We start from the raw sequence: 26,871 nt of genomic DNA, 5'->3' as shown, positions 1-26,871 counted from the left end.
TTAAAAGAAAAAAATCAGTATTACAAAGATACCATGAAACAAGACAATGAGGACTAAGTACAAGCTTTCTGTCCACTGAGAATAGAAGGCCAATATATTGAATATTTTTATTTGACAAAACATGATCAAAGAGCTGTAGAGATTGCTTAGTCATTGAAAGCACTGACTACTCTTCCAGAGGACATGGGTTCAATTCCCAGCACCTGAAGGGTAACTAACAACCATCTGGAACTCTAGTGCCCTCTCCTGGTCTCTGAAGGCACTGTACACGTATAGTTCGCAGACATACACACCAGCAAAACACCAGAAGAAAAACCTGAATAGGTAAAAGCTTCTTCCTAACTGTCGCCTTTCCATCATGTCTGTTAACTCCTTCAGTGCATTTCACAGGAAGCATGAGACCTACCTCATCATAAAGAAGCACTGGAATTTCTCCTGATTAGAGAATTTCAAAAGCCTTTTTCTGAAATTCCTACACTAGACCAGATGAGGCAGAATCATCAGGAGTTAAGGCTAGCCCCAGCTATATGAGACCCTGTCTCAAAAAGAAAAATGTTGAATACAGCAGCAAAGAAAATAAGATGGCATCTCACAAGTCCTCAGTGAGCAGGGTCCAGTCTCTACAGGTCTATCACCTACTAATACCATATTCTTTCACCTCTGATTATAACAACGTCAATCTGAGAGGCTTCACTAATTTCCTCTAATAGCTTCAGTCAATCATAGTTCACTAATTCTCAATTTATCACATCTTTTCTTGTGGCTTGTTCTAGACTTGAGGCTAGACTCAAACCAGAAGCCAGAATATCTTCAGCTTCCAAGGACTTAACTCACAGATGTGTATAGAGCCTGGCATGCTTCCATGGAAGGCTCTGCCTCCCTTTCCTCTTTTACTACTTGCACTGCCAAATTCATCTTTCCCAAACATAATTACAGTTATACCACTCTTTTGATTAAAGCCTCCAAGAAGTTCCCTCTGACTGTAGTTTAATTCAAACTTTTTTTCTTTCATTTGAGACAAGGAGTAAGTTAGCATGTAACTCCTGCGTCCACCTCTCAAGTATTAGAAGTATGGTCATGCTTCATCAAGCCTGGCTTAACAAAACTCTTAACATAGTCCTAGAAAGGCAGGTTAGCACTCAAAGGGCTTATGTAGATATAAATACATGTTAATCTTACACAACGAACAGGAGTTTCTTCATGACAGGAGCTGTTTTCTATCGTATCATCAAGTTATATCATAGATAATGTCTCTATTTGAACACACACACACACATACACACTTACTTTCTGAGATAGGGTCATACTATGCATGTTATGTTGCTTAGGCTGACCTTTAGCTACTGGTCTTACTATTGCCCCGCCCCCCAAACGACAAAAAAGAAGTAAGATCAACCCCACACACTAGCCATGTGGAAAGAAAGTCTGCATAGAGTGAAAGATGTCCCTGATCTCCAGGTGTTTCTGCCATTCTACCCGAGCACCAGACAGTGGAGTGACAAAGTTATCTTGTACACTAAGCCACAATATACATCATGTAGATCTTTCTATACCCAGCTAACACAGAGAAATAAATACCCAGACATCTAGTCCCAATAAAGGCATGTTGGTAGCCAGCCCCCAAGGGCTCCATGGGTCCTTCCTTGCCTCCTGGTAGCTGTGCCTTTCTTTCTGTGGTGCTTGCTCATTCTATACTCATGACTAGATGTGAGCACAGCATGTGGCAGTGAGAGCATGTCTCGTCAAGAACTGAGACACTAGGGCATCTTTCTTTGCTTTCTTTCTCAGATCACTTGCTCAAGGGAGGAATTACTAGGTGAGAATGGATGACGGGGCTCTTGAGGAACTGCTGTCTCTGACCACGAGACAGTAAGGAACAGGGACAGCCAGCACACATGTGAGTGGCCTTGCAAGTGGACCATCCAGTTCCAGTGACTTCAGCCCTGGCTGACGCTTGACTAAAAGCTCATGAGGACACTGCTCCTGGATTCCTGGTCTATGGAAACAGAAAATAAATCTTTGTTGTGCTAAGCTGAAAAATGTAGCTTGGTTTGTATCATAGCAGATAATTAATATACAACAGAACCATCTCCAGCTGTTATTTCATCACATCCGCCAAACATTAAGCATATTACTTACTAAAATGCACCAATTTGGAAGAAAAAATACCTTTATGATAAAATACCTTACTACTAAAAAATGATGATAAAATACCTTACTACTAATAAAGATGAGCATCTTTCTTGTTTACTACCATCTATCTTTTGTTAGTTTAGGGTCCTTTTTCTGTTGAGCTATAGATTTTATCTAAGATGCAACATCAATTACTAGTCACATAGCTGTAATTATTGTTTCATTTGTCATCTGTATTATTTTATTTGTATCTTTATGGTATATTTTTATCTTAATTTACATGAAGTTAAGCTTGTAAGCTTTTTCCATGCAGCCAATGAGTGTGAATCTTTTGTATCCAGGCCAGTAGACTTGAATCTCTTCCATTAAAACCAGTAAGTTTGAAACTTTTATATTATGGTCAATGGGTTTGAGAAAACGGCTTGGGGACTCAATGGTTAAGTGCTCTGTCTGCTCTTCCAGAGGACCCAGGTTTAATTCCCAGCACCCACCTGGTGATTCACAACTGTCTGTAACTTCGGTTTCAGGAGATCTGAAGGACTCTTCTGGCCTCTGTGGACACCAGGCTTATAAATGGTGCACAGACATACATGCAGGTAAAACACTCATGCACATAAATAAATTTTAAAAAATTTTAAAAGCTTGTCAAAATAACCTGGTTCAAAGTCTCCTATTTTTTTTTCCCCAATGCAAGCAAGGATTACAGTATGGCCATGAGTTTAGAGTAAGAATCTACATAATTAAAATTATACAAATTTTGTTCCAGAAAGAAAATGTCCAAAACAGCCAACCTAACTAACATTACAGCTGTCCAAGAAGAAGGCAGAAATAGAATAGATAAGGCCATGGGTTCTCTTACTCCAGGCTTGCTCTAGTGAAGGGATGAAGAGTTTCAGAGTAGCAGGGACGGGGGAGAAGAGAACAACAGATCAGTCAACTCCAAAATGCACTCTTAGAACTACGGCATGTACTTGTAGGTAGGTAATGTGGTCCAGGCATGAAAAGTAATAGACAGCAGAGTCCTAAGAGGCTGAAGGACATGGACAGTCAATGTACAATAGAAGTGCTCTCTTGGTAAAAGGAAAACACAAGAAAAGATGGCACATGAAGCATTCTGGAATGAATACAGATTTTCTCTAGTACTGTCCACTTCGTTTTAGTTCAGACAGACAGGGAGCAGTGAATTTTATAGGAATGGGACCAAAATTACTGACTTTGACAGAACAATGCAAAGAAACTAGAATGTGGGAATAGTGAGAACGAGCCTTAAAACTTAACTGCAGTGATACAGGAATTCTGTGCTGGAGAAAAGCCCAAGGACTCATTTATGTGTGACAGTGGTAATATCTTTCTTGTACAAAGAAAGCTTGTCTGAAGATCAGAGAATAGAACTTGCCACTAGCTAACCATAGAGGTCTGGTACAGAAAGTGAGCTAGCTGGGCGGAAACAGGATATAAGTAAGGAGAAACAGGAACTCACTCTCTTGTCGCTGAGACATGAAGTAGGTAATGTGCAGCAGTGGCTTGTTCCTTCTCTCTGATCTCTCAGCATTTTTCTCTATATTTGACTCTGGGTTTTTATTATCTAGACCAATTAAGAACTGCACTTACATGTAACTTAATTCTTTATAGTAATACTTCTCCACATTACACCTTAGTTCACATTAAAACAAAATTTTGTACTCCACTTGACAAATCTCAGCCCATGAAGAAAAAAACACCACTTTTACAATTTACTGTTAAATTGTAAGTTTTTAGTGAGTGTTCTCCTGTAGACAAGAGTATCTTGTGTACCGGGTTAGAACTGGGCGAGTACCTATAATCAGCTAATAGAAAAAGGCCATTAATACTCCATCCACAGACATGGAAAATGACTTTTCCCAAGTCTTTCTCATCTTCTCTCATGCCACACACATTTTCTGGAATTCTGGCACACTACATGAGAGGAATGGGTGTTTTCTTCTGACCTGACAATGACTTACTTCATGTGCACTATACACAACCCTCCAATCAGACTGTGTTAAATGTGAAGTCTGCAGGATTAGGTAAGTATCTCAAGCCTGCAGGTACCCCACAAACCCTGCCTACCATAATAATGATTGAGTCAGACAAGAGAAAAGACTGTGGAGCTTCATCTGAATTAATAAAGAAAAATTTCTCACAGCAAACATGCTGAATTTAAGCACTCTGTTCTTTAAGAAAACAGGCATTTTCTTTTAAATATCATAAGAAACAAGATAAAGTGCATACGATTAGTTTCCATCAACTTGGTTATTGAGAAGTCTTAGCAGGCTTTGGGACATGCTAGGAAATTCTGATTATACCTATAGATACTGGATTATCAGTCAAAATAACCCTATTTTTTCCCTTGCTGTGTTCAGGTAAAGAAAACCTTGTAAAAAGAGACCTTATAAAAATCTGAATGGACAGGAGGCTGAAAAGAGGTCACTCGAGGAATGCAACCAAAGTCCATGAAGGAGAAGAGTAAGCAAAGAATCTACAAATACAGCCGTCTGTTTGCCAGTGATTTCTATATCAGAAAACAGAAGTCAGCTTTTCATCCTGTGGTTTGCCTCAATTTTACATTTCTTCTTGGAATGTATGTAAAAAAACGATGCTATTTACATTTCTCCTGATCACTTGTTTACTGGGCAGAGCAAAGGGTATTGTATCAGTAAATTACCTCCTAATAAACTTACTCAGGGCTTACTTTCTATACACTGCTTCAGATAGGGCGTGGGACCACATTTCAGGAAATGAGCTCTTCTCTTGTTATTGTAACATCTTTCTCCCTCCCTCTTTCCATTTCATATTATATGCATTTTCCAAATACAGACTACATGGTCTAAAATTCAGAAAGCCACAGAAGGGTCACAGTTCAATGGTAAAATGCCTACCTTGCATGCACAAGGCCCTGGGTCAAATCCCAAGCACCACAAAATTAAAAAAGACCCAGAGGTTATATAATTATGTCCTTCTACTTCTCCCCTTACTACCAGCACCTCTTCAGAACTGCTCATACAGGTTCCTAAGTGAGAATTCCTGACAACTTCCACACTTACATAATCTAAACTGCCTCTGTGTGTGTGTGTATGTGTCTGTGTGCTCACGCACGCATATTCTCTGCATACAGATAGTAATGTAGTATTTATTGTTGCATATCTTACATTTTTAACATCTGAATGCTGTTTCACTGCATGTTTCACTGCATTCACTTGTGTAATGTGCACACAATACACATTAAAAATAACTATACAGTTCTACAATATTCTCTTGTAGAGAAGCTAACCAGTTCTCAATCAGGTGATTCTAATGACTTGCAAAGAATGTGAGGCACTCCAAGCAACTATATAGCAGGCAGAGAGAAGAGAACCTAGTCTTAGGTGCAACACTGTATTCAAAAAGAACAGCAACTCCAAAGTACCCACAGAAGAGGGAATATCATCCTTTAGGCAAACCCAAAGGCTATTTTAATGTCAGCAAAGCTGCACTGATACATCCAGGAAGGATCCTATGCTATATTACTTCTTTACATTAAAGGTGAAAAGACAAAGGAGAAACTTACATTCTGATGAATATATTCAACTATTGCAAGTATAACAAAACTACCATTTGACATTTAGGAACTTAACTTTTTTAAAAAATACTTTTAAGTTATGACATACAGAAAAAAAATTGAAGGGAATGAGTACAGACTGGGGTTTTAAACAAAAAGAGCTCCTACAAAGGAGGCAGCGATGCAAAAAAGCCCATGTACACACACAGGGGCACGCACTCTTCAAATGAGGTATGGCCTGTGCAAGAGGGTTGCTTCCCATGAGTGTGTCTGTCTTTCCCCATGCCTCCCGTCTGGGTGCCCTACATTGCAACTTCCTTCAATGTCTTAGTGCTGGGTGGGCCTAGCTCAGGTTCCAAGACACATTTAAATGTGAATTAAGATTAAAAACAAAAATAAAATCATTCCAAGGTGGCAAGCTGGACTCTTACAGTGGGTGTCTGCAATGAGCAGAACCACCAGCTCAGCCTAGTAATGCTGCTGAAGCTGTCTTTCTTTTGTTAGTGAAGTAATTATGTCAACAGTTTCTACCCTGCCCCAAGCTGAGTACGACCTAAAACCCCAGTGTGGAAATTCAGCCTCAAGAACCATGATCAGTCTCTATGCTAATTCTGTCCTAGGTACCAAGTCCTAGGGATAAACAGTTCTCCTCACTCACCCAACTCAACTCTTGCTGTCAGCCTAGGCTACTCTATGAAGCATACCACATACCAAGTGTCCTTCCTTCTCTATCCACTTAGCATTGTTGTGAACCAGTGGCTTTGCTGTGAATCCCAGGAAAAGGAAACTCAACTGTGGGAGACTGCTTAGATCAGGTCTGATGGGCTGCTTCAAGAATATCTTATATTTGTGTTGGCCTCATATGGACGCACCAGTCATACGTGACAACTAGACACTTGAAATGTAGTTGGTTGGGAATTGTGTTGTAGGTGTAAAATACATACAGATGTCTAAAGAATCTGGACAAGAAATAAGCAGGGAGTGGGAATGTTTCAGTTTTCAAAATGGAAATTAAACAATGAAGTGACGTGCTAACAAATAAATACTCTGAATTTTCACTGTTTCTTTCTGAAATATGGTTGCTAGAAAATATGAAACTACATGTCATTTGCATTTCATCTCCCCTGTGAATGGTGTTGCCTTGGAATATGTAACAGTAATAAGCATAGAAGTAGTTTTTCCAAAAGATTTGATTATGCTTTGAGACATTTCTAGAAAATACGAAAGCATAAAATTAAGCTGATAAATGCTGAAGGAAGGATGAATGAGATGATCTAATTATAAATGCCTCTGACTGAACAAGGATCTTCAAGAAATGCTGAGACCATCCAGCACAGCACAGAGTACTCACCCCATAGCAAAAGTGTAACAAAGACTAGTTAAAAACACAGAGCACAGATCTAGCTCCATCTTAATAGTGCCATCAAATATAGCACATGAATAGTGCCGGCACTTGACATCTCATGACATGTGGCAACATGAAATTCACATTAATTATAGTATTTTCACCTAATGCTTTACTGAGAAAAATAACATACTTGTACTACTTAATATTCCCCTATACCTACCATGCATTTCCCGATCAATTCATTTCACTTTTGCTGCACCTCAATGTAAACTTAAGTCATTACAACAGGGACCCCTAAAAAAAATCTATGCACTGTTCTTGGCAAAAACATTCAACTTGGATTTAAAGAAACCCTTAATTTGAACTCCTATTGTACAGGCAATACAGAAGATAAGGACTAAGTCCTTTAGAAGTAAAAGTGAACAGTTCATAAAAATCTTCAATATGGGACATTCTGCAAAAGAACAAGATCTAAAAGTTTACATCATTAAAAAATAAAAATTTTGGGCAATTTAAGAGTCTAGGGAAACATTCTAATTTGCTGACCTAAAACTAATATAGCTTATTAAAAGAGGAGAGGGGGAGAAAGTGGGTTGGGTGGGGAACAGATACTGAGCTATACAAGATACTTTTGTTAACAGAGAGATGTGATAAAGGACTGGGTAATTGTGGAAGTATTCATTTTCTTAAGTATGACAATGGAGACTCTGGTTATGTAGGAAACTACTCTCATTATTAGGACATGTCACACAAATACATCTTTAAAATTATTAGCAAATATAGCAAAATATTCAGAAAGTTTTGTATATAATAAGGTAACTAAGTAATTGAACACCTTGCTGGTCTTTCAAAAGAGAAAATGGGGGAGAATAGGTCCTAGAAATTCTTTGTATAGATTGATACTTCCTATTTTTCTTTGTCTTACCAGGGCATTTTGGGTTGAGAATGTAATTGTTGAACAAAACAAACAAAACTTACCATACACATACCCTCAAAGGCAATTCCATGCCGTACTCTGTATCTGCGGCTGAGATAGTGCTGTTGCATGCAACACGTCACCTGGTGTGCCTGCAGGCTTTATGCAGAAGGCATCTCAATGGTAACAGCATACTTGAGACTAGGCTCACTACCAGGACCTGTGTAACATGCAGCCTGAGACAGCCACTCCCATGACATCATATTTTTCTTGATCTAGCACTTGTTAAAAATATCTTGGAATAAATGTTGCCTATTCGTGGCAACTTCAGGCACCAAGATTTTCACCATCTTTTTAAGCTGCACCTTAAAACTCCAAAATGTATTTACTACATAGGTCACAAGCCTTAAAACTACAAAACCATAAGGAAAGATCATTGGGAGGACACATAATGAACTCAATAAAATATTAAATACATTTCAATTAACAAAATATTGTTCCAAAAATTAAAAAGGGTAACTTTTATTTGTACAATCAAAGTTGAAGAGAGAGCCAGCCTCTGGTATCATGACCATTCTATCAAGCTGCACCTAAGAAAATCACCTAATCTGGAAGCCAGGAGGTGGCTGACAGGAAGGTGAACCAGCCCATGAAACAGACCCCTAAACATAATTACCACCAGGCATTAGGCTTTACAGTTGCCTACTTGCATAAACGAAGACACTAACACATGAAACAGTTTATTTGAACAAATTAGTACATGGATTCAATGAAATAATTATGCTTTTCATTTAGGTACAATAAATAAAAGAAGTACTTACCAGGGTTTGTCTTCTCAAGTTGATACCATCGGTAAAATGCTCTTTTCTTCTGCTCACTCAGGTCTGACCCCTGTTGTAACAGCCAATGAGAGATCCGGCTCTGACTGATGCCTACAGGGAAAGAAAGACAGTTTTTGGTAGAGTCTGAAATCATAGTCAAGTCAGTGAGGGCTCTGGCGGTTTTAGTAACTCGGTGCTGAGTCTACTCGACTGTGTGAGGAATGTACAATTTGAGACAACTCCCTAACAGTAGCCTGACCACAATGACTAAGACATAGAAATTATCTATGAGAAGTCAAAACATTTAATCAACAAAGAATTTATAGTGGCTTCTAGAATTAATCTGCAAACTGAGTCTGTAACTATGAGATACTAAGAAGATCCCTAAGTAACACTACTTGTCAGACCTACATTCTACATCTAGTACATCTAGTACATCTAGTTAAGAATGAAATATTTGCCAGGGCTGTTACACAAGAAACCCTGGAGGAAGAGAGGGAGAGAGGGAGGGGGGAGATGGAGGGGAGGGGAAGAGTGGAGGGAGGGAGAGAGAGAGACAGAGAGAGACAGAGACAGAGAGAGAGAGACAGAGAGAGAGACTGAGACTTTAACAGATATGGTGAGACAGAAAGATCTAGTCAGCAAGTTTTATTTTTTAGTATTGACACTAGGAAAGGTCATTGAACACTGTCTTCAGTAAGCTTTCTGGCTACTTGCTAATTCATTTAAGCATCTTATATCCTTCTCCATTAGTAGAGAGAGAAGTAAGAGTGCACAAACTGGTGGACTTCGGTTACAATGTGACCTCTGAAGAAAGCTCAGTAGCTTAAGCTGGCTTCCAGACACAACTGTCCCTTCCCAACAGAACAGACTACACAACAGTAGTTCTCTGCTCTCACTAAGAGCTTCTTGACAGCAATTACTTAAGAGATGTGGATGGTATGCACATATGAAAGTCAAAAGAATGTTCTACAACTTTTAAGAATCACACAGTCATTCTGGTCATTATATTCTTTTTTTAAAGATTTATTTATTATGTATACAGTATTCTGCCTGCATGCATGCATGCCTGCATGCCAGAAGAGGGTGCCAGATCTCATTACAGATAGTTGTGAGTCACTAAGTGGTTGCTGGGAATTGAACTCAGAACCTCTGGAAGAGAAGTCAGTGCTCTAAACCTCTGAGCCTGGTCATTATATTCTTAGAAACCTAATATACAAATGAGAAAAGCAGAGAAATGATGAAAAAAAGACAAAGAAAAAGAAAAAAAACGAAAAACAAAAACAATGTATTTCTAAAAGGTCATCTAGCAATGACTGAATAAAAAAACTCTAAGTATCCAAAGCAGTGGTTCTATGATTCCTAACAGTAGCAAAACTACAGTTAAAAACTAGCAATGAAGCAATTTTTTTTGAGACAGGGTTTCTCTGTAGCTTTGGAGCTTGTCCTAGAACTCACTCTGTAAACCAGTCTGGCCTTGAACTCACAAAGATCCAACTGTCTCTGCCTCCCAAGTGATGGGATTTAAGGGGTGCACCACCACTACTCAGCTTCATGACATAAATTTAAGTTGGAGGTCACTGTATGAAAGGGTCACAGCATTAGGAAGGTTGAGAAGCACTGCTCCAAAGGGTTAAGATACCAACTGTGGCCAACTGGGCATCACCAAAACCACTGTGCTAACAGCTGTGTTCAACAGGAAGCAGGGCTATCATGACATTATCAAATGTTAACTAAAAAGCAAGGCCTCAGGGTTTTTCAGATCCTTAGCAACTCCTGTTAGAAGGAGACTATTAAAAACATGGGAGGAGAAGCTAAAAGGAAGACTATGAAGGAAAGTTCTCTGACTAAAAACTTTTACTTTTCTTCTTAACGTACGTACGTATGTGTGTGTGTGTGTGTGTGTGTGTGTGTGTGTGTGTGTGTGTATCCAGTGCACAAGGTCAAAGGTGTGGGAGTCAGTTCTTTTCTTCCATGTCGGTTTCAGGGATCAAATCCAGGGTATCAAGGATCAAACCCAGGTTGTCAGGCACCAACTGAGCCATCTCACTAGTTCAACATCTTTCTTTTTTAAAGGACGAGATTCTCTTTAATATTAAATCTTCCTCACATCAGAACACACAGAGAATGAACTACAGAGACCACTAGGTAGGAGAGCTAGCTGCCCATGCTGTGTCAGAGGTGGCAAAAGACCATCAAAAGAATGTCAAATTACAGTATATTTATTTTCATGACAAAATATAGCTATTCATTTAAACTTAATGTTTTTTTAAAAGTTACAAAAACCCTCAAACTAATCTAACAACAACAAGCCATTAATATTTAGTGTTAGTACGACCATGGAATTAATATATTGCAGGGTTATTTTCAGAAGCAGATGGACAGTATCCAAAAAAGGCGAACTCTGAGTATACAGCCCACAGGAATGAGGTCTTATCCAGCAAACACTCAAAAGACATGCATCAGAAGCCTCATAAATGAGCAATACACAGAGCAGTCCCTGGCTTAAAAGCCAAAACAGTCAGCAGCTGCAGAATGCATACACTGTGAGAGCTGTGTCTTCTACTTCTGACTGCCATAGCAACAGGAAGAGGATAAACTACTAGTATATGTACCCATGTGGGCAGACCTCACAGAAACAATGCTGCTTCTCAAACACCAGACATATAAAAGCCAGACTGTATACATCTATAGGGATGCACATCAGCATACTGGTACCCATGTAGGAAAAGAAAAGGTTGAGGATGAAGGTTTATGTGGCATCTAGTGATGCTCTTTACTGATGTGGAAAGTGGGTGTCTGTACTTTATAAGTTATCACCTACTGTACATACTTAAAATTTAAAAAGGTCCCTACAAGTTCCTAAAATTTGAAAAGTAGCAGCTGGGCAGTGGTGACACTCGTCTTTAATCCTAGCGCTTGGGAGGCAGAGGCAGGTGGATTTCTGTGAGTTTGAGGCCAGCCTGGTCTACAGAGTAAGTTCCAGGACAGTCTCCAAAGCTACAGAGAAACCCTGTCTCAAAAAATTAAAAAAAAAAACCTAAAAAGTAGACATAATGTATATTAATATGTAAATATACCATTGATATAAATCAGAAGGTACATACTTTTATGAATATATAATCTTATATGCCCTGCATTACATTTGTACCTATATAATCAAAAGTTTACAGGTGCACACTATAAATCTAAAATTGTAAACTTTTCCTACATTTCTATCTCTAAAGCATCCTTAATTTTTCTATAAATGTTGTAATTTCTGGATTTTGACATAATATTATAGTTTGTGCCTTCTGTCTGCAATTCATGTGACCAACTTGAAAACACGCCATCACACAATTTTCTCTCTGTGTAATTATGAATTTAATAAGCAAAGGGAGGAGCAAGTGACACAGGCTGTCCTCCTCACTCACCTCAGACTCAGACAATAAATGCAGAAAATAACCAATAAAGCAAGCCGTTTTCCAGAAGGGGCATTGCAAAACAGATGGATAAACAGCAAATGTCACACTTGGAAATGATTTTTCTCAAGGGTCCTTGACCACCTTTCAGGATGGCTTGGAAGCTCTGTGGACGTGGCATTCAGGGCCCTGCAGCTTCTCTTTACTGCTTGTCAGTTCTGGTACTTCCCTTGGGACAAAAACTCCCTCACACTCCCTCCACGCTGTGGAAGAAAATCTCTATAAAATGTTCAGCTCTTCAAAAACTTCCTCCTTTCTATCTCTGGGAGGGCAGAAGCAAAGACAAATTTACATATAGTTTAATTACACTGACTAAAAGAACCCCTGAATAATTTCTTCCCAGTGAGAAAGTAAGCCCCTTGTATCCAAAGGAGGTGAAAACAGTCTTGAGGCCCCATTCATAATACCTTTCTGAACTTCAGTTTCTAAGAGCTGCTCCCAGGCCCTTCAACACCCCGCTCCCCTCCACTAGAGGGCTCTCAACCACAACCCACTCTCCTGAATCTTAATGCTGCACCCTACCTTTCCATATTTGTGTCCTGCCACAAGTTATGGAATATGACACTACTGGCCATTCATATCATCATCATCCTTGGAATGAGGAACACAGCTCCTCCAAGGCATCTTTTTGGCTCCAGGCGCTATGTTCACTCACTACATATTAGTGGGCCCTGGGAGTCCATATTTAAGCTTCTTCCTTCGATCATTGTAATTATCAACAATAATGATTTAAAATGTAAATACAAGAGACTATCAGGGCACAGCCTGTTCTTGAAAACCACCGACTAGGCAGCTTCAAAGAGGATTCTCATAGATTGACACAGTAGCCTAATTCATTATCCACACCCCCTCATCTGCTTGTCTTCCTATGAGCTAGCTCAGTTTTGCCTACTTTCTACCCTACTCTTACATTTTTGCAAAATCCCCTCATTCTAGTCATCATTCCTGTATTTTGGAATCTTAGCCTCTTTTACCTGGACAACTGCAATAACTCTGATGACATGAATAAGCCATCCAAGAACCACAAAATATAAAATCTTCATGAATGTTCCTCTTAAATTAGACCATTGCACAGCCCTCAGCAATTTTCTACTGCAGAACTGCCACCATCTCTCTAATTTACTTTCATAATGCAATCAGAAATGTTTAAATATATTTTGTTATATTTGAGTCAGACTCTCAATAGATACCCCAGGCAGGGCTGGAAGTTACTATGTGTCTCAAGCCTGTCTTGCACACATAATCTTCCTATTTAGCCCTATTGAGTGACAGATTATAAGTGTGTGTCACTACCAAGCTCACGATTCAATTTCTAAGGTAAAATACAATTCTCTGTAAAAATTCAAGTGTGCTGAACACACACAGGAAAATACTTTATTCCTACCACTTTATTTTCTACCTTAGAATCATCCCTATTTATTTGGTATGGATGCATAAAACTTTCTCAATACATGTAACACATAAACTCCTGCCTTATATATAGTCTTTTTTTTTTTTTGTTTTTGTTTTTCGAGACAGGGTTTCTCTGTATTGTTTCGGAGGCTATCGGTCCAGCCCAGCCTCGAACTCACAGAGATCCACCTGCCTCTGCCTCCCGAGTGCTGGGATTAAAGGCGTGCGCCACCACCTCCCGGCGTTATATATAGTCTTAAAGAGCATACATTTAGGCTTCTACACATTAATTTAAGGAACTTATTTTTGTCCCATGTCTAAGAATTTTCTCCATCTTCTACATTATATATCTAAACCTCACTCAACCCAGGTGACAGCAACCTCATGAAACCTCTAGCTACATTTTGTAAGGACTTCTTTCTGTTGTATTATATTTTGTTGTTCAGTTTTTGATTTATTGGAGACAGTGTCTTACTCTGTAGCCTGAGTTGGCTTTGAACACTTATAATCTTTCTGCCTCAGACTGAGAGCTGGGATTAGGGCATGAGCCACCATACCCAGCTGCAGGGTCACTTTTACTGACAGTTATTTTGAAGAATTATTTCTATTGTGTGTATGAATGATGTGTACCCACATGCATGCCTGGTGCCCATGACAGCTGGAAGAGGGTGTTGAATTCGATTTTTAAGCTAAAGCATAAACAACCTGGCCGTAAGCCACTCCTGTATTTCTGACCTATACTGATGTCTGGAATGCTAAAGGCTTATGTTTCAAGATGCCAATAAATTCCGAGACAAAGGTTTCTGCAGCAAAGCATGACTAAGACACACACTTTGGCTTTGTGACCTTTGCCTTCACTGTGACCTGCACACCCAACTTCTGATCTTTAGTCAGCATGCTTTTTCTGTCCTGACCCAGAATTCCCACCATTGCTTACTGAGGACTAGGTTTAAATGGATTTGAGATTTTCTCATCTCCTAGTTTTCAATTCTTAAGGCCTGTATGTTTGTTGTAAACTGAGGTATACTCCACAAAGAGCAAATTCCTATGTGTACAATGAGTTCTGAAAAATGTGTAAGTGTGTCATCACGGTGTGACTCAAAATACAGCTTTCTTCTTGCCTCTTCTTGGTTCTGTTTTCTACTCAATACATAAACTTCACATTTTCAGCTTATCTCTTGGTGGCCACAATCTCACCATGGAATTCTTCTTACTAGGACAAGCTGATTGGTGCTGTATTAGCCAGGTCTTATCTACTTGAGTGTCTGTGCCCCAGTTTAATACTAGGAGGACAATGTTACAGGGATAAAATTGGGGTCACATTCCTTCAGGATCTGTACAGCTGGAGTAAGTCAGTGGAAATAGTACAGCAAGACTGTCTACCAATGACAGGCATGTGTGAAAGGAAAGAAAGCAAGACACTTTCCATAAAGACACTGACAACATTCTCAAAGTCACCCTTTTCAAAGCTGTGCAAATTTTCAAAGGCTTGCTATGCAGGTTTGGTTCTCAGTACCTACAAGGAAGTTCACAATCACCCATATCTCTGGTTACAGGGGACACAACATCCTCTTCTTGCCTTCATGGGCATCAGGCACACATGTGGGTACACATCATTCACACATACACAATAGAAATAAGCAAGTCTTAAAAAAAAAAAAGCACTGTCAGGTGACTCATTCCCTAATCTCAGCACTCAAGCTGAGACAGAAAGATTATAAAGTATTCAAAGCCAACTCAGGCTACAGAGGGAGACACTGTCTCTCTCAATCAATCTAAAACCAAACAACAACACAACATAAAACACAATTCAACAACAGAAAAAGTGCCCATACGGAAACTAAGACAGTGGACTTATTTCACAAAGATTTATACCAACTGCTTTATATATATGCACAGAACTAAAGGAGCAGTCAAAAGAACTACAGAAGAGGATGAGAAAAAGTTTTATCCTACAAAAACCATCAACAGAGACAATAATTACATGAAAGAACCAGACAGAAATTTTGGAGTTCGAAAGTATAAATGAAGTTCACTGTCAGAGTTTCACAGCAAAGAGGAAGTAGCAGAGGCAATCATCAGTGCCCTGCAAAACATGCTATGGGGAACAGGAGACTGGAATGAGCACCAGGGAGCAAAGCTTCACAGACACACAGGATACCACTACACATACCAAATGCACACAAAAGTAGGATACACAGAAGTAAATAAGAACACTGAGAAAATAATGACTAAAATTAGATGAAAAACCTTAACATTTTAAAGGTGCCAAGTGATCTTCAAGTATGTTAACCCCAAAATTCATACCTACAAACACCATAAATCTCTCAGACCCAAAAATGGCTGCAGAGATGTCTTAGCACATAAAGGTACCTCCAAATCTGGCATCCTGAGTTCAATCCATGGGATCAACACGGTGGAAGGAGGGAACCAATTCCCACAAGCTGCCTTCTGATCTCCACCCATGAGCCATGGCACACAGTGCTTCCACCCACGCACACAAAATAAACAAAACAGTAATAAAAATGCTTTGAAAGATAAAAAGATGAAAACAAAAGACACACTGTGTACAAAGCATGCTCACTAGGGGTAAAAATGGGCTTCTCAGAGAAATCATGGAAAGGAGAATTAGGACACTGCTTGAAGGACAAAAGTAATGCCACAGTGTTTTCCTGAAAGGAACACACAAAGGATTTACTAGGGTATAATGAAAAGACATTAGACAGGAGCTTGGATACACCGACAACAGAAAACTAATGGTGCTATAGGATGCATTTAAAAATGTCTCCAGCAGATGGATTCTGAGAGGTGACGCCTATTTGGGAGAATAGGGTCCTTAAGAGTACGCGCTGGAAGGGTACATGCCCCCAGTCTTGTGGTCTCCCTGCTTCCTGGCTGCCACAAAGAGAGTGGCTTTGCTTTGTCATGCCCTCCTGCTGCTGCTGTGATGGAGCAAGTGACAGCAAACTAACACATACAAGAAAGAAACTAAATACATAAACAGAAAAGACAAAGAACTTTTTTTAGTTCTTAAGTCCACTGCACTCCAATTTTATTGAAAAGTGTAACACAATAATTACATGTTTAAGTTAATGAACACATGCATTAATTAGTATGCAATATGTATCTCAACAATGGCACAAAACAAAAAGAAAATGAAGCCAGGTAACAGCAAAACTGTATTGAAATTAAGCTGGTATTTATCTGGGCTAGATTATTATAGATTAACAAGTCAATAGAAATCCTTAGTGTTATTGCCAAAAGAGTAACTCAAACTATATAACAAATAACAAGGGATTTAAATTTCTACACTAGAAAATATCAACTTAACAAAAAAGGAAGCAATCCAAAAAAGGAACTAAAAGGCACAAGATGTACAGAGCATAAGGTAGATACAAATCATGTCTATCATTAAATTGTATTAAATCTTAATGAAGTAAACACTCCAAAGAAGACAGAAGCTGGCAGAACAGAGAAAAAACACTATATATTCAAGTATGGCCTGCCCAAACAGAGGACACACTGGCTACCAGAATTTCAGATAAGTCACCCACCCACAGACTCTTCTTCTCTCTCAGTGTCCCCCAACCTATCCCCAATCTCCCTACCCCTTCTTGTTGCTGTGTCCCAGACCCCAACTTGGGAGGAGACTCTGCTCAATCACAGGCCACACTGGTCAGAAGATCAGTGAGGAAACAGAAACTAAGGAACAAAACAGACAAACTCAGAAATCCACATCTATACCTATAATTACCCAAACCCAGATGCCTAAACAACAGTGTAAGAACACAGTCAACTGCAACCAAGGCAATATGTCACCACCAGAGTCCAGCTTTCCTACTACAGCAGGCCCTGAATACTCCAACACACCTGAAGCACAAGAGAAAGACCTTAAAGCTTTATGAAGATGATAGAGGTCCTTAAGACAAAATGAATAAATCCTTTAAAGAAGCTGAAGAACAAAAAAATCAGGAGATAAATAAATCCCTTAAAGAAAGTCAAGAAAAACCAGGTGGCAGTGGCATACACCTTTTCCCAGCACTTGGGAGACAGAGGCAGGTGGATGTCAGTGAGTTTGAGGCCAGCCTGGTCTGTAGACTGAGTTGTAGGACAAAGCTACACAAAGAAACCCAGTCTCAAACGAATAAACAAACAAACATAAAACAATAACAACAAAAACACCCCCAAACCAAAAATAAAAACAAAACAGGAAAAAACCCTAAATAGTTGAAGGAAATGAATAAAACTGTTTAAGACCTGAAAATGGAAATAAAAGGAATAAGGAAAACACAAATTGAGGAAATTCTGGAAATGAAAAATCTAGATAAGTCAACAGGAACTACATAGACAAGCTTCACCAACAGAATATAAGACATAGGAGAGAGGATCTCAGGCATTGAGAATATGATAGAACAAGTAGACGCATTAGTCAAAGAATATGGTAAATATAAAAAAACATCTTGACAGAAAACATCTAGGAAATCTGGGATACCATGAAAAGATCAAACCCAGAAACCCAGTTCAATGATCCAGAAAACATTTTCAACAAAACCATAGAAGAAAATTTTCCTAACTTAAAGAACATTCTTATAAAAGTATAAGAAGCTTACAGAACAGCAAACAGACTAGACCTGAAAAGGAAGTCCCCTTGTCACATAATAAAACACTAAACATATAGAACAAAGAAAGAATATTAAAAGCTACAAGAAAAAAAGATCAAGTAACATAAAAAGGCAGACCTATTAGATTTATACCCAACTTTTCAAGGGAGACTCTAAAAGACAGAAGGGCCTCAACAGATGTCATGCAGATTCTATGAGACCACAGATGCCAGCCCAGACTACTATAACCAGCAAAACTGTCCATAGGTGGAAAAAAAAACCTTATATTCCATGATAAAGTCAAATTTAAACAGTATCTATATACAAAGCTAACCCTACAGTAGGTACTATAAGGAAAAGCCCAACCCAAGGGGGTTAACACCCATGAAAACACAGAAAATAAATAATTGCACATTAGCAAAATCAAAACCCACCACCACCACCACCACCACCACCACCACCACCACCACCACCACCACCACCATCACCACCTGTAACAAAAAAAACAGGAATTAAGAATTACTGATCATTGTTATCTCTCAATATCAATGGACTCAGTTCCCCAATAAAAAGACACAGACTAACAGAATGGATGTAAAAATAGGATCCATCCTTCTGCTGCATACAAAAAGCACACCTCAATATCAAAGACAATATTACCTCAGAGTAAAGGTTGTAAAAATATTTTCCAAGCAAATGAACCTAAGAAGCAAGTTGGTGTAGCCATTCTAATATCTAACAAAGTACACTTCAAGCCAAATTAGTCAAAAAAGATGGGAAGGACACTTCATACCATCAAAGGAAAAAAATCCATGAAGATGACACTTCAATTCTCAACATCTATGCTCCAAATACAAGGGTACTTCTATTTGTAAAAGTAACACTACTAAAGCTTAAATCACACATTGATAGTGGGAGCTTGAATATCCCACCCTCACCAATAGTTACCTACAGAACTTTTCACCCAAACACAAAAGAATATACCTTCTTCTCAGCAGCTCATGGAACTTTCTAGAAAATTAACCACATACTAGGTCACAAAGCAGACATATACAAGAAAATAACCTCCTGTGCCTACCAAACCATAGGTTAGAGCTGGATTCCAAAAACAACAGAAATAACAGAAAGTCTACAAACTCATGGAAACTGAACAACTCTCCACTGAATGAAAACTGAGTCAAAACAGAAATAAGAAAGAAATTAGAGACTTTTTAAATTGAATGAAAATGAATACACAACACACCCAAACTTATGGGACACAATGAAAGTGGTGCCAAGAGGAAAGTTCATAGCACTAAATGACTACATAAAACAAACAAAAAATTGGAAAGATCTCATACTAGCAACATAAGAGTACAATAAAAGCTCTAGAACAATAAGAAACAGGCATACCCAAGAGGAATAGATGGCATGAAATAATCAAACTGAAAACTGAAATCAATAAAAGAGAAACAAAGAGTACAATACAAAGGATCAATGAAACAAAGAGTTGGTTCTTTGAGAAAAACCAGTAAGATAGACAAACCCTTATCCAAATTAACTAAAAGAGAGAGAATATCCAAATGAACAAAATCAGAAACAAAAGGGGGATATAACAGCAGATACCAAGGAGATCCAAAGAATTATAAGGTCACACTTTAAAAACTTGTACTCCACAAAACTGGAAAATCTAAAATAAATGGATAATTTTCTCAATAGATACCACTTACCAATGTTAAATAAAGATCAAATAAATCACTTAATAGACCTTTAATCCCTAAGGAAATAGAAGCAGTCATTAAAAGTCTCCTAACCAAAAAAAAAAAAAAAAAGTTGAGGGCCAGAAGATTTTAGTACAGAATTCTATCAGACTTTCAAAGAAAAGCTAATACCAATACTCCACAAATTATTTCACAAAACAGAAACAGAAGGAAAATGGCTAAATTCATTTTACGAGGCCATAGTCATCCTGATACCCAAACCACACAGACTCAACAAAGAAACAGAATTACAGACCAATTTCCTTTATGAACCTAGACACAAAAATAATCAGCAACATATTTGCAAACTGAATCCAAGAACATATCAAGAAGATCATCCACCATGATCAATTGGAATTCATCCAAGAGATGCAGGAATGGTTCAACATAGAAAAATCAATCAACGTAATCTACCACATTAGAAAAAAAAAAAAAACAACTAAAAACATTAGAAGCCCAAAAAAAACCTCTTCATGATAAAAGTCCTGGAGAGGTATATAAGTGACATACCTAAATATAATAAAAAGCAATTTATAGCAAGTCAATAGCCGACACCAAATTAAACAGAGAAACTCAAAGCAACTCCACTAAAATCAGGAACAAGACGAGGCTATCCACTCTCTCCATATCCAATAGTTCTCGACAGAGCAGCAAGACAACAAAAGGAGATCAAGGGAATACAAATTGGAAAAGAAGAAGTCATTTGCAGATGATATGACAGTATGAATGAACTCCTACACCTGATAATATCAGTGAAGTGGCTGTACACAAATTAACTCAAAATCAGCAGCAGCTCTCCTATATACAAGTGACAAAGAGACTGAAAAAGAAATCAGGGAAACAACGCCCTTCATAATATCCACAAATAATATAAAATATCTTGGGATAACTCTAACCAAGCAAGAGAAATACTTGCATGATTAAAAACTTCAAGTCGTTGAAGGAAGAAATTGAAGAGATATCAGAAGATGGAAAGATCTTCCGTGCTCATGGATCGGTAGGATCAACAAAGTAAAACTGGCCATCCTACCAAAAGCAATCTATACATTCAATGCAATTCCCATCAAAATTCCAACGCAATTCTTTACAGACCTTGAAAGGACAATACTTAACTTTATATGGAAAAACAAAACAAAACAACAACAACAAAAAAACCGAAGGATAGCTAAAATAATCCTGAACAATAATAGAACTTCTGGAGGCATCACAGAATATTTTGAATATTTAAATATTTTGAATATTTCTGGGGGGAAGGTAGTGAGGGCATCTGGAGGAAAGGGGAGGTGGGGGGCAATGGGAGGAGCGGAGGGAGAGGAAGCTGCAGTTGAGATGTATGAGAGAAGAATAAATACATGCTTAACTATATGCTGTCTAAGACACAGGTTTTATATTTCAAAATATAGTAATAAAATTATGGTATTGGCAAAAAACAAAAAACACATTAGGGGCCAGGCAGTGGTAGTGCATGCCTTTAACCCCAGCACTTGGGAGGCAGGTTGGAGGTTTCCACTGGGCTCTGCCCCTCAAGCTCAGGGAACCCTATGGAAGTGAAGGAGCTATAGGAGTTGAGGACACCAAGAGAACACTGCCCATATAATCGACTAAGCAGGGCTCATAGAGACTCATGGAGACTGAAGAGGCAATCATGGAGCCTGCATAGGGGTACTCTTGGTCTTCTGCATATACGTTATGGTGGTTGGCTTGGTGTTTTGGAGAAACTCCTCACAGTGGGAATGGGGGGTTTCTGACTCCTTTGCCTGCTCATGGGACCCTTTTCCTCCTAGTGGGTTGCCTGGTCCTGCCTTAATATAAGGGTTTGTGCCTGGTTTTTATCGTACCTTGCTGTGCCATGTTCAGCTGATCTGACTGGGAGACCAGCTCTTTTCTGGGGGGAAGGTAGTGAGGGGATCTGGAGGAAAGGGGAGGTGGGGGGCAGTGGGAGGAGTGGAGGGAGAGGAAGCTGCAGTTGAGATGTATGAGAGAAGAATAAATACATGCTTAACTATATGCTGTCTAAGACACAGGTTTTATATTCAAAGACAAATAACTTGAAAGCAAGATTGGAAAAGGCAGATCAGGTAGACAACTGCCACCACCAGACAAAAGAAACTGTAATATAAATCTTGATACTGCAAAAAAAAGAAAAGTATCCCCTAATGCTGGGAGAATTCACAGTTGGACAAGTAGCACATGCCTGTAATCCCAGAACTCTAGAGGTCAGGACAGGATAATCAAGTGTTCCAGGTAAGCCTGTGCTACATAGTAAGACTGCCCTGAACACAATCAATGCATAAGAAAGTATACCTAAAAACATACAAATCAACCAGAACCTCAAAACAAACAAAACAAAATGATGAGAACTGAAAGGAGAAACAGAGAAGACTAATACATGGCAATGCCAATATCCCACTTTCTAGAGATAAAATAATTAGAGAGCAATAAGGAAACAACACATGAGCAAGAAACAAATCCCAACATTCTACCCAACACATGAAGAAAACACATCATTCTCAAATGTTTACCAAGATGACATTTACTCTCCTTTAGGGAATGACACGTCCCTCAGTCCTCAAATTGCAGGGGAAGTGTGCATGTTACAGTATCCAGAAGGGGTGACACCATTTCCAGAAAGAATAGAGTATGTTCTCCAATTACTATGAATCTGGAATAAGGACAGTGGTGGAGTGCACACCTAATATGCACAAGATGCTAAGTGCAATGAGACAAAGAAAAGACTTTGGGAAATTCAACAACATATGGAAATTAAACACTACTTTCCTAACCAATGAGTCAAGGAAGAAAACATAAGGAAATTATAAAATACTTTGAGATGATTAGAAACAAAATATCCAACATGCGCAAACATTTGTAATGAAGGGACTAAGGCAGTGCTTAGATGGAACACTGCTCAAGAAACGATGTCTCAATTATTAAAGCATGAGTGAGGCGCTGCTTATTTCTTCAGACATAAAAAAAGATCCTAAGGAAAGTCTGTGAACAATGGTGTGTCAACCAGGTCTGTAATCAAGACAAAGTGAACAAAATTCTAAGGGAAAACAACTAACCAACCAACCAACCAACCAACTACTCTCAACTAAATCCATGAGAGCAGTGCTGCCCCAACTGGATCAGAGGAAAGAGGACCGGGATATGACATCCCATATGAACGCATATGTAAAACCATCAACAAATACAAGAAAACTGAATCCAACAACATATAAAAAAATTATACCATGGCTACATGGAATTTACCTCGTAAAGCAGAGTTCACTCAACAAATCAAGGTCAACCAAAGTAACATTCTGTATTAGTCTACAACAATATAGATACAACAAAGCATCATACCAACCCAATATCGACTATCCAACAAACTAGGGATAGCAGCAACCTAATGACCTGGACACATCTGACACCATACTTAATGGAGAAGAGAGTAAAGTTCTACCCCTCAGATTTGAATTAATGAAGGGGTGGTAAGTCTTCCCATTTTTAACATCTGACCCAAGGTTCTATACAAGACAAAGGTCAAGACACAGGGGGCATCTCCATTACAAAGGAAGGAATAAAATCACCTCTTATCACATATGGCATGGTCTTGTAATCAGAAGCCCACAATGTGTATTTATATATAGGATCTCTATATTCTAAAAGTAGTGTGACATCTTTATTCAATTTATATATAAAATATACTTAGTCTAGGTATAAGCATAGATGTAGCTCCATGTCACAGAAAATGTTTCTGGTTTGTTTTGTATACATTTTTTAGTTTTCAATTTTGAAGAGAAAAATGAATGGGTAAACATTTTCTAACAAATTTGAAATACTTCCCTCATAAAAGTGAGGTTTCCTTATTTCCTAAACCTATTAATGAACTCTGATCTTTACACCCGATGCACCTATCTAGCAATATGACACTGTACTACTTATTTTAGCTATCTGTATATTTTAACATCGGGTAGAATGAATTTGTTCCAACTCTTCCTCTGTTCTCCTTGAAGAATCTCTTATTTTATGTATTTTTTTTCCTTACAGAAGAACTTTAGAATCCTGTTATCAAAATCAACAAAATCCTACTGTGATTCTGACACCAGACAGTGCAGAAACAAGCTGTAACTCAGACTGAATCTTGCCAGGACATATTCTTTTAAAACTTGTAATGGGGTATATATTTTAAAAATTGGGTCTGGGTTTCTTTTTATAAAACACAGAATGTATTTGTGTCATATGAAAAAAAGTAAAAGTCATTTCCACCCACACCTTCCAGATAACTCTCTTACTCACTCTCTTATTCTTTTCTGGACTGACAGTTACACATAATGCAAATGTGTTATAATTTATTTATTCACATCCTTCTGGTGGACACTTCAGCTATTTATAGTATTTTTCTACCAAATCACATACAATAAATATTCTTATACAGTCATCCTTAGAGATATAAGCAAGCATTTCTGTAGGATTAAATTCCTGGGAGAGTAAATTACATAATCAAAACTAGGGATCTTAAACTTAAAAAAAAATGTTAGTAATACAAGAATTGTATTTTAAAGAATAAAGTACGACAATAATATACTAGAGCTGTTACAGCTCAGTGGAACAATTGTCTAGCATGCATTAAGGACACCCAGTTTACTCCTCAGTGTGTATCTCTCTCTCTCTCTCTCTCTCTCTCTCTCTCTCTCTCTCTCTCTCTCTCTCTCTCTCTCTCTCTCTCAATGGAAATTTTATCTTGTATTTAGTTAACATATTTACTGTACAGGGAATAAAGAAAAAACATAAAAACTGTTAAATGTTAATAGCTGGCTAAATTATACCATCTAGAAGATGATATATTAACCACATTTTTGGTTTAAAAATGTGACAATATTTTTTGCATAGTAAAATGGGATAATTCCCAAGTTAAAAAGCTTAGACAACTAACACTATATATGGTACGTCACCTACTTGGCACAAAAAATATTTAATATACACATATTTGCTTATAAATGCATAAAATATCTCTCTAATAAACTAATATTTATCTCTTCAGGGAAGGACAATAGTAAAATGACAGGAAGAGAAGCATTTTCACACTACAACCTCTTCTGAAATCCATACCACATGAATATATTTGCTAACTTAGAAAATTAACTTAGGCCAGGAAAGATGGCACACACCTAGAGTCTGCATAGAAATTCATGGTAACAGTGAAGCCCCCATCCAAAAAAATGGGAGGGGGACAAATTTATTTTTTAATTTATTCTTTCTCTAAGTTCATGATATATAGTTGAGGACTATTAAAATAGTGATTAACATATTTAGTCTTAAGTAGTCTAGCTCCATAAAGGTCAATCTAGAGAGAGATAAATGGGCAATGAATGTTGGTGAGAATTAAACAGAGTCTGTATTCAAAATTGTGATTTGTCTCCTTACTGGGTATGGAACTGGACAAGTTACCCTCTGGAAAGCAGATGATAAACTGCATGAAGCTTGCTCTGAACCCAGGCCCTGCACAGCTGTAGCTACATCTTTGGCGCTAGACTACACACATCCTCTCCACATTGGCCTACTGTGGTCAAGAACCCTGACTACAGTGAACTAGAAGCCACACGATGGGTTAGCCCGCCATCTCCTCACCGTGGCTTTCTCGTCTGTAACTGCAGAACTTCACACCTGTTTCTCAATTACATAAAGCAGTTAGCATAGCATCTAGCACTTGCAAGTGTCACAGCAATTATAGCTAAAAATAAAAACTCGTAAAAAGAGGTTCAGCCTAGAGGGTGCATATCGCTACCAAGCAGCACAACTGGCTCTAGAACTCATGTCAGTCACTTGTCTAATGACAAGGCTGCACCAGAGACTGAACACATGGATATTAGCCTTAATAGAATTACATACAAATATTTCAAACACACTTATCTCCTGGAAAAAGCAAGGCAAACTGGTGTAACAGCCTTCAAAAGTCATCTAAATAATGGAAAGGAATAGGAGTAAAAGGCAATCTTTCTGTTAAAAAAATGTCAAAAAACAAACAAACGAACAAAAAAAAAAACCAAATAGAAAACAGCATATTCTGGTTTTTAAAAGGATACAAACTCAAAACATTAAAATAAAAAATTGTTTTAACAAAAAACAAAAATGACAAACAACACGGAAAAAATAAAGAGGAGAATATATCTGTTACAGCCAGGCGGTGGTGACGCACACCTTTAACCCCAGCACTTGGGAAGCAGAGGCAGGCCTGTTACACAGAAAAACCCTGTCTGAAACCCTAAAAGATAGTAGCACATGCTTATAAAATCACAGCATTTACAAGGTGGAGGCAGGAGGATTTGGGGTAGAGGACACACTGAGCTACATACTGAATTCCAGGCCAGCCAGGGTGACATGGCAAGACTCTCCCTTGCCTTTTAAATACAGAATCAAAACATCAGTTTTTAAGAGTTCTTCATAAAGAACATGGCACGTCTGAGGCAACAGTACCTTAGATAAACTCTTTAAAGTGAATGTGCTCAAAAGCAGCACACTGTCCACACATCTGCCCGGGACACCTACAGTCGCATGGGTGCAGCTTAACCTTGGGTTAGCTACCATCTCATAGGAAGGACCTCCTGACTTTCTTCCTAGGGCATCCATGTCCCCTGCCCTGGAACTCGCTCTGTAGACCAGGCTGGCCTTGGAACTCACAGAGATACCCCTGCCTCTGCCTCCAAGTGCTGGGATTAAAAGCAGGAGCTACCACTGCCCAGCTCCTTGTTTTGCTGTTTACTGTTTGTTTATGGCCTGACCTCACATAGTTCAGGCTAATCTTGAGTTCAACCAAAGATAATTCTGAATTCCTGATACTATGGCTTCCACCTTCTTAGGGCTGGGATTATAGGAATGTGTCACCAGGCCTAGTTTTATTATTATTATTTTTAACATGCAT

At 38.5% G+C, this 26,871-nt stretch overlaps 1 protein-coding gene across 1 annotated transcript in view; it reads right to left on the bottom strand.

Annotated features, from left to right (window-relative positions):
- Nucleotides 1–26,871, bottom strand: part of Hmbox1 (homeobox containing 1) — a 95,032-nt gene that overhangs the window by 40,248 nt on the left and 27,913 nt on the right. Inside the window, 1 exon segment of the mRNA XM_040740738.1 lies at nt 8,775–8,885. Within this exon segment, the coding sequence (XP_040596672.1) occupies nt 8,775–8,885 (111 nt within the window).

This window comes from Mesocricetus auratus, unplaced genomic scaffold, assembly GCF_017639785.1.
Source record: "Mesocricetus auratus isolate SY011 unplaced genomic scaffold, BCM_Maur_2.0 Super-Scaffold_100707, whole genome shotgun sequence".
NCBI classification, from domain to species: Eukaryota; Metazoa; Chordata; class Mammalia; order Rodentia; family Cricetidae; genus Mesocricetus; species Mesocricetus auratus.
The sequence above is the reverse complement of the archived record's forward strand: the minus strand, read 5'-3'. Positions and strand labels throughout refer to the sequence as shown.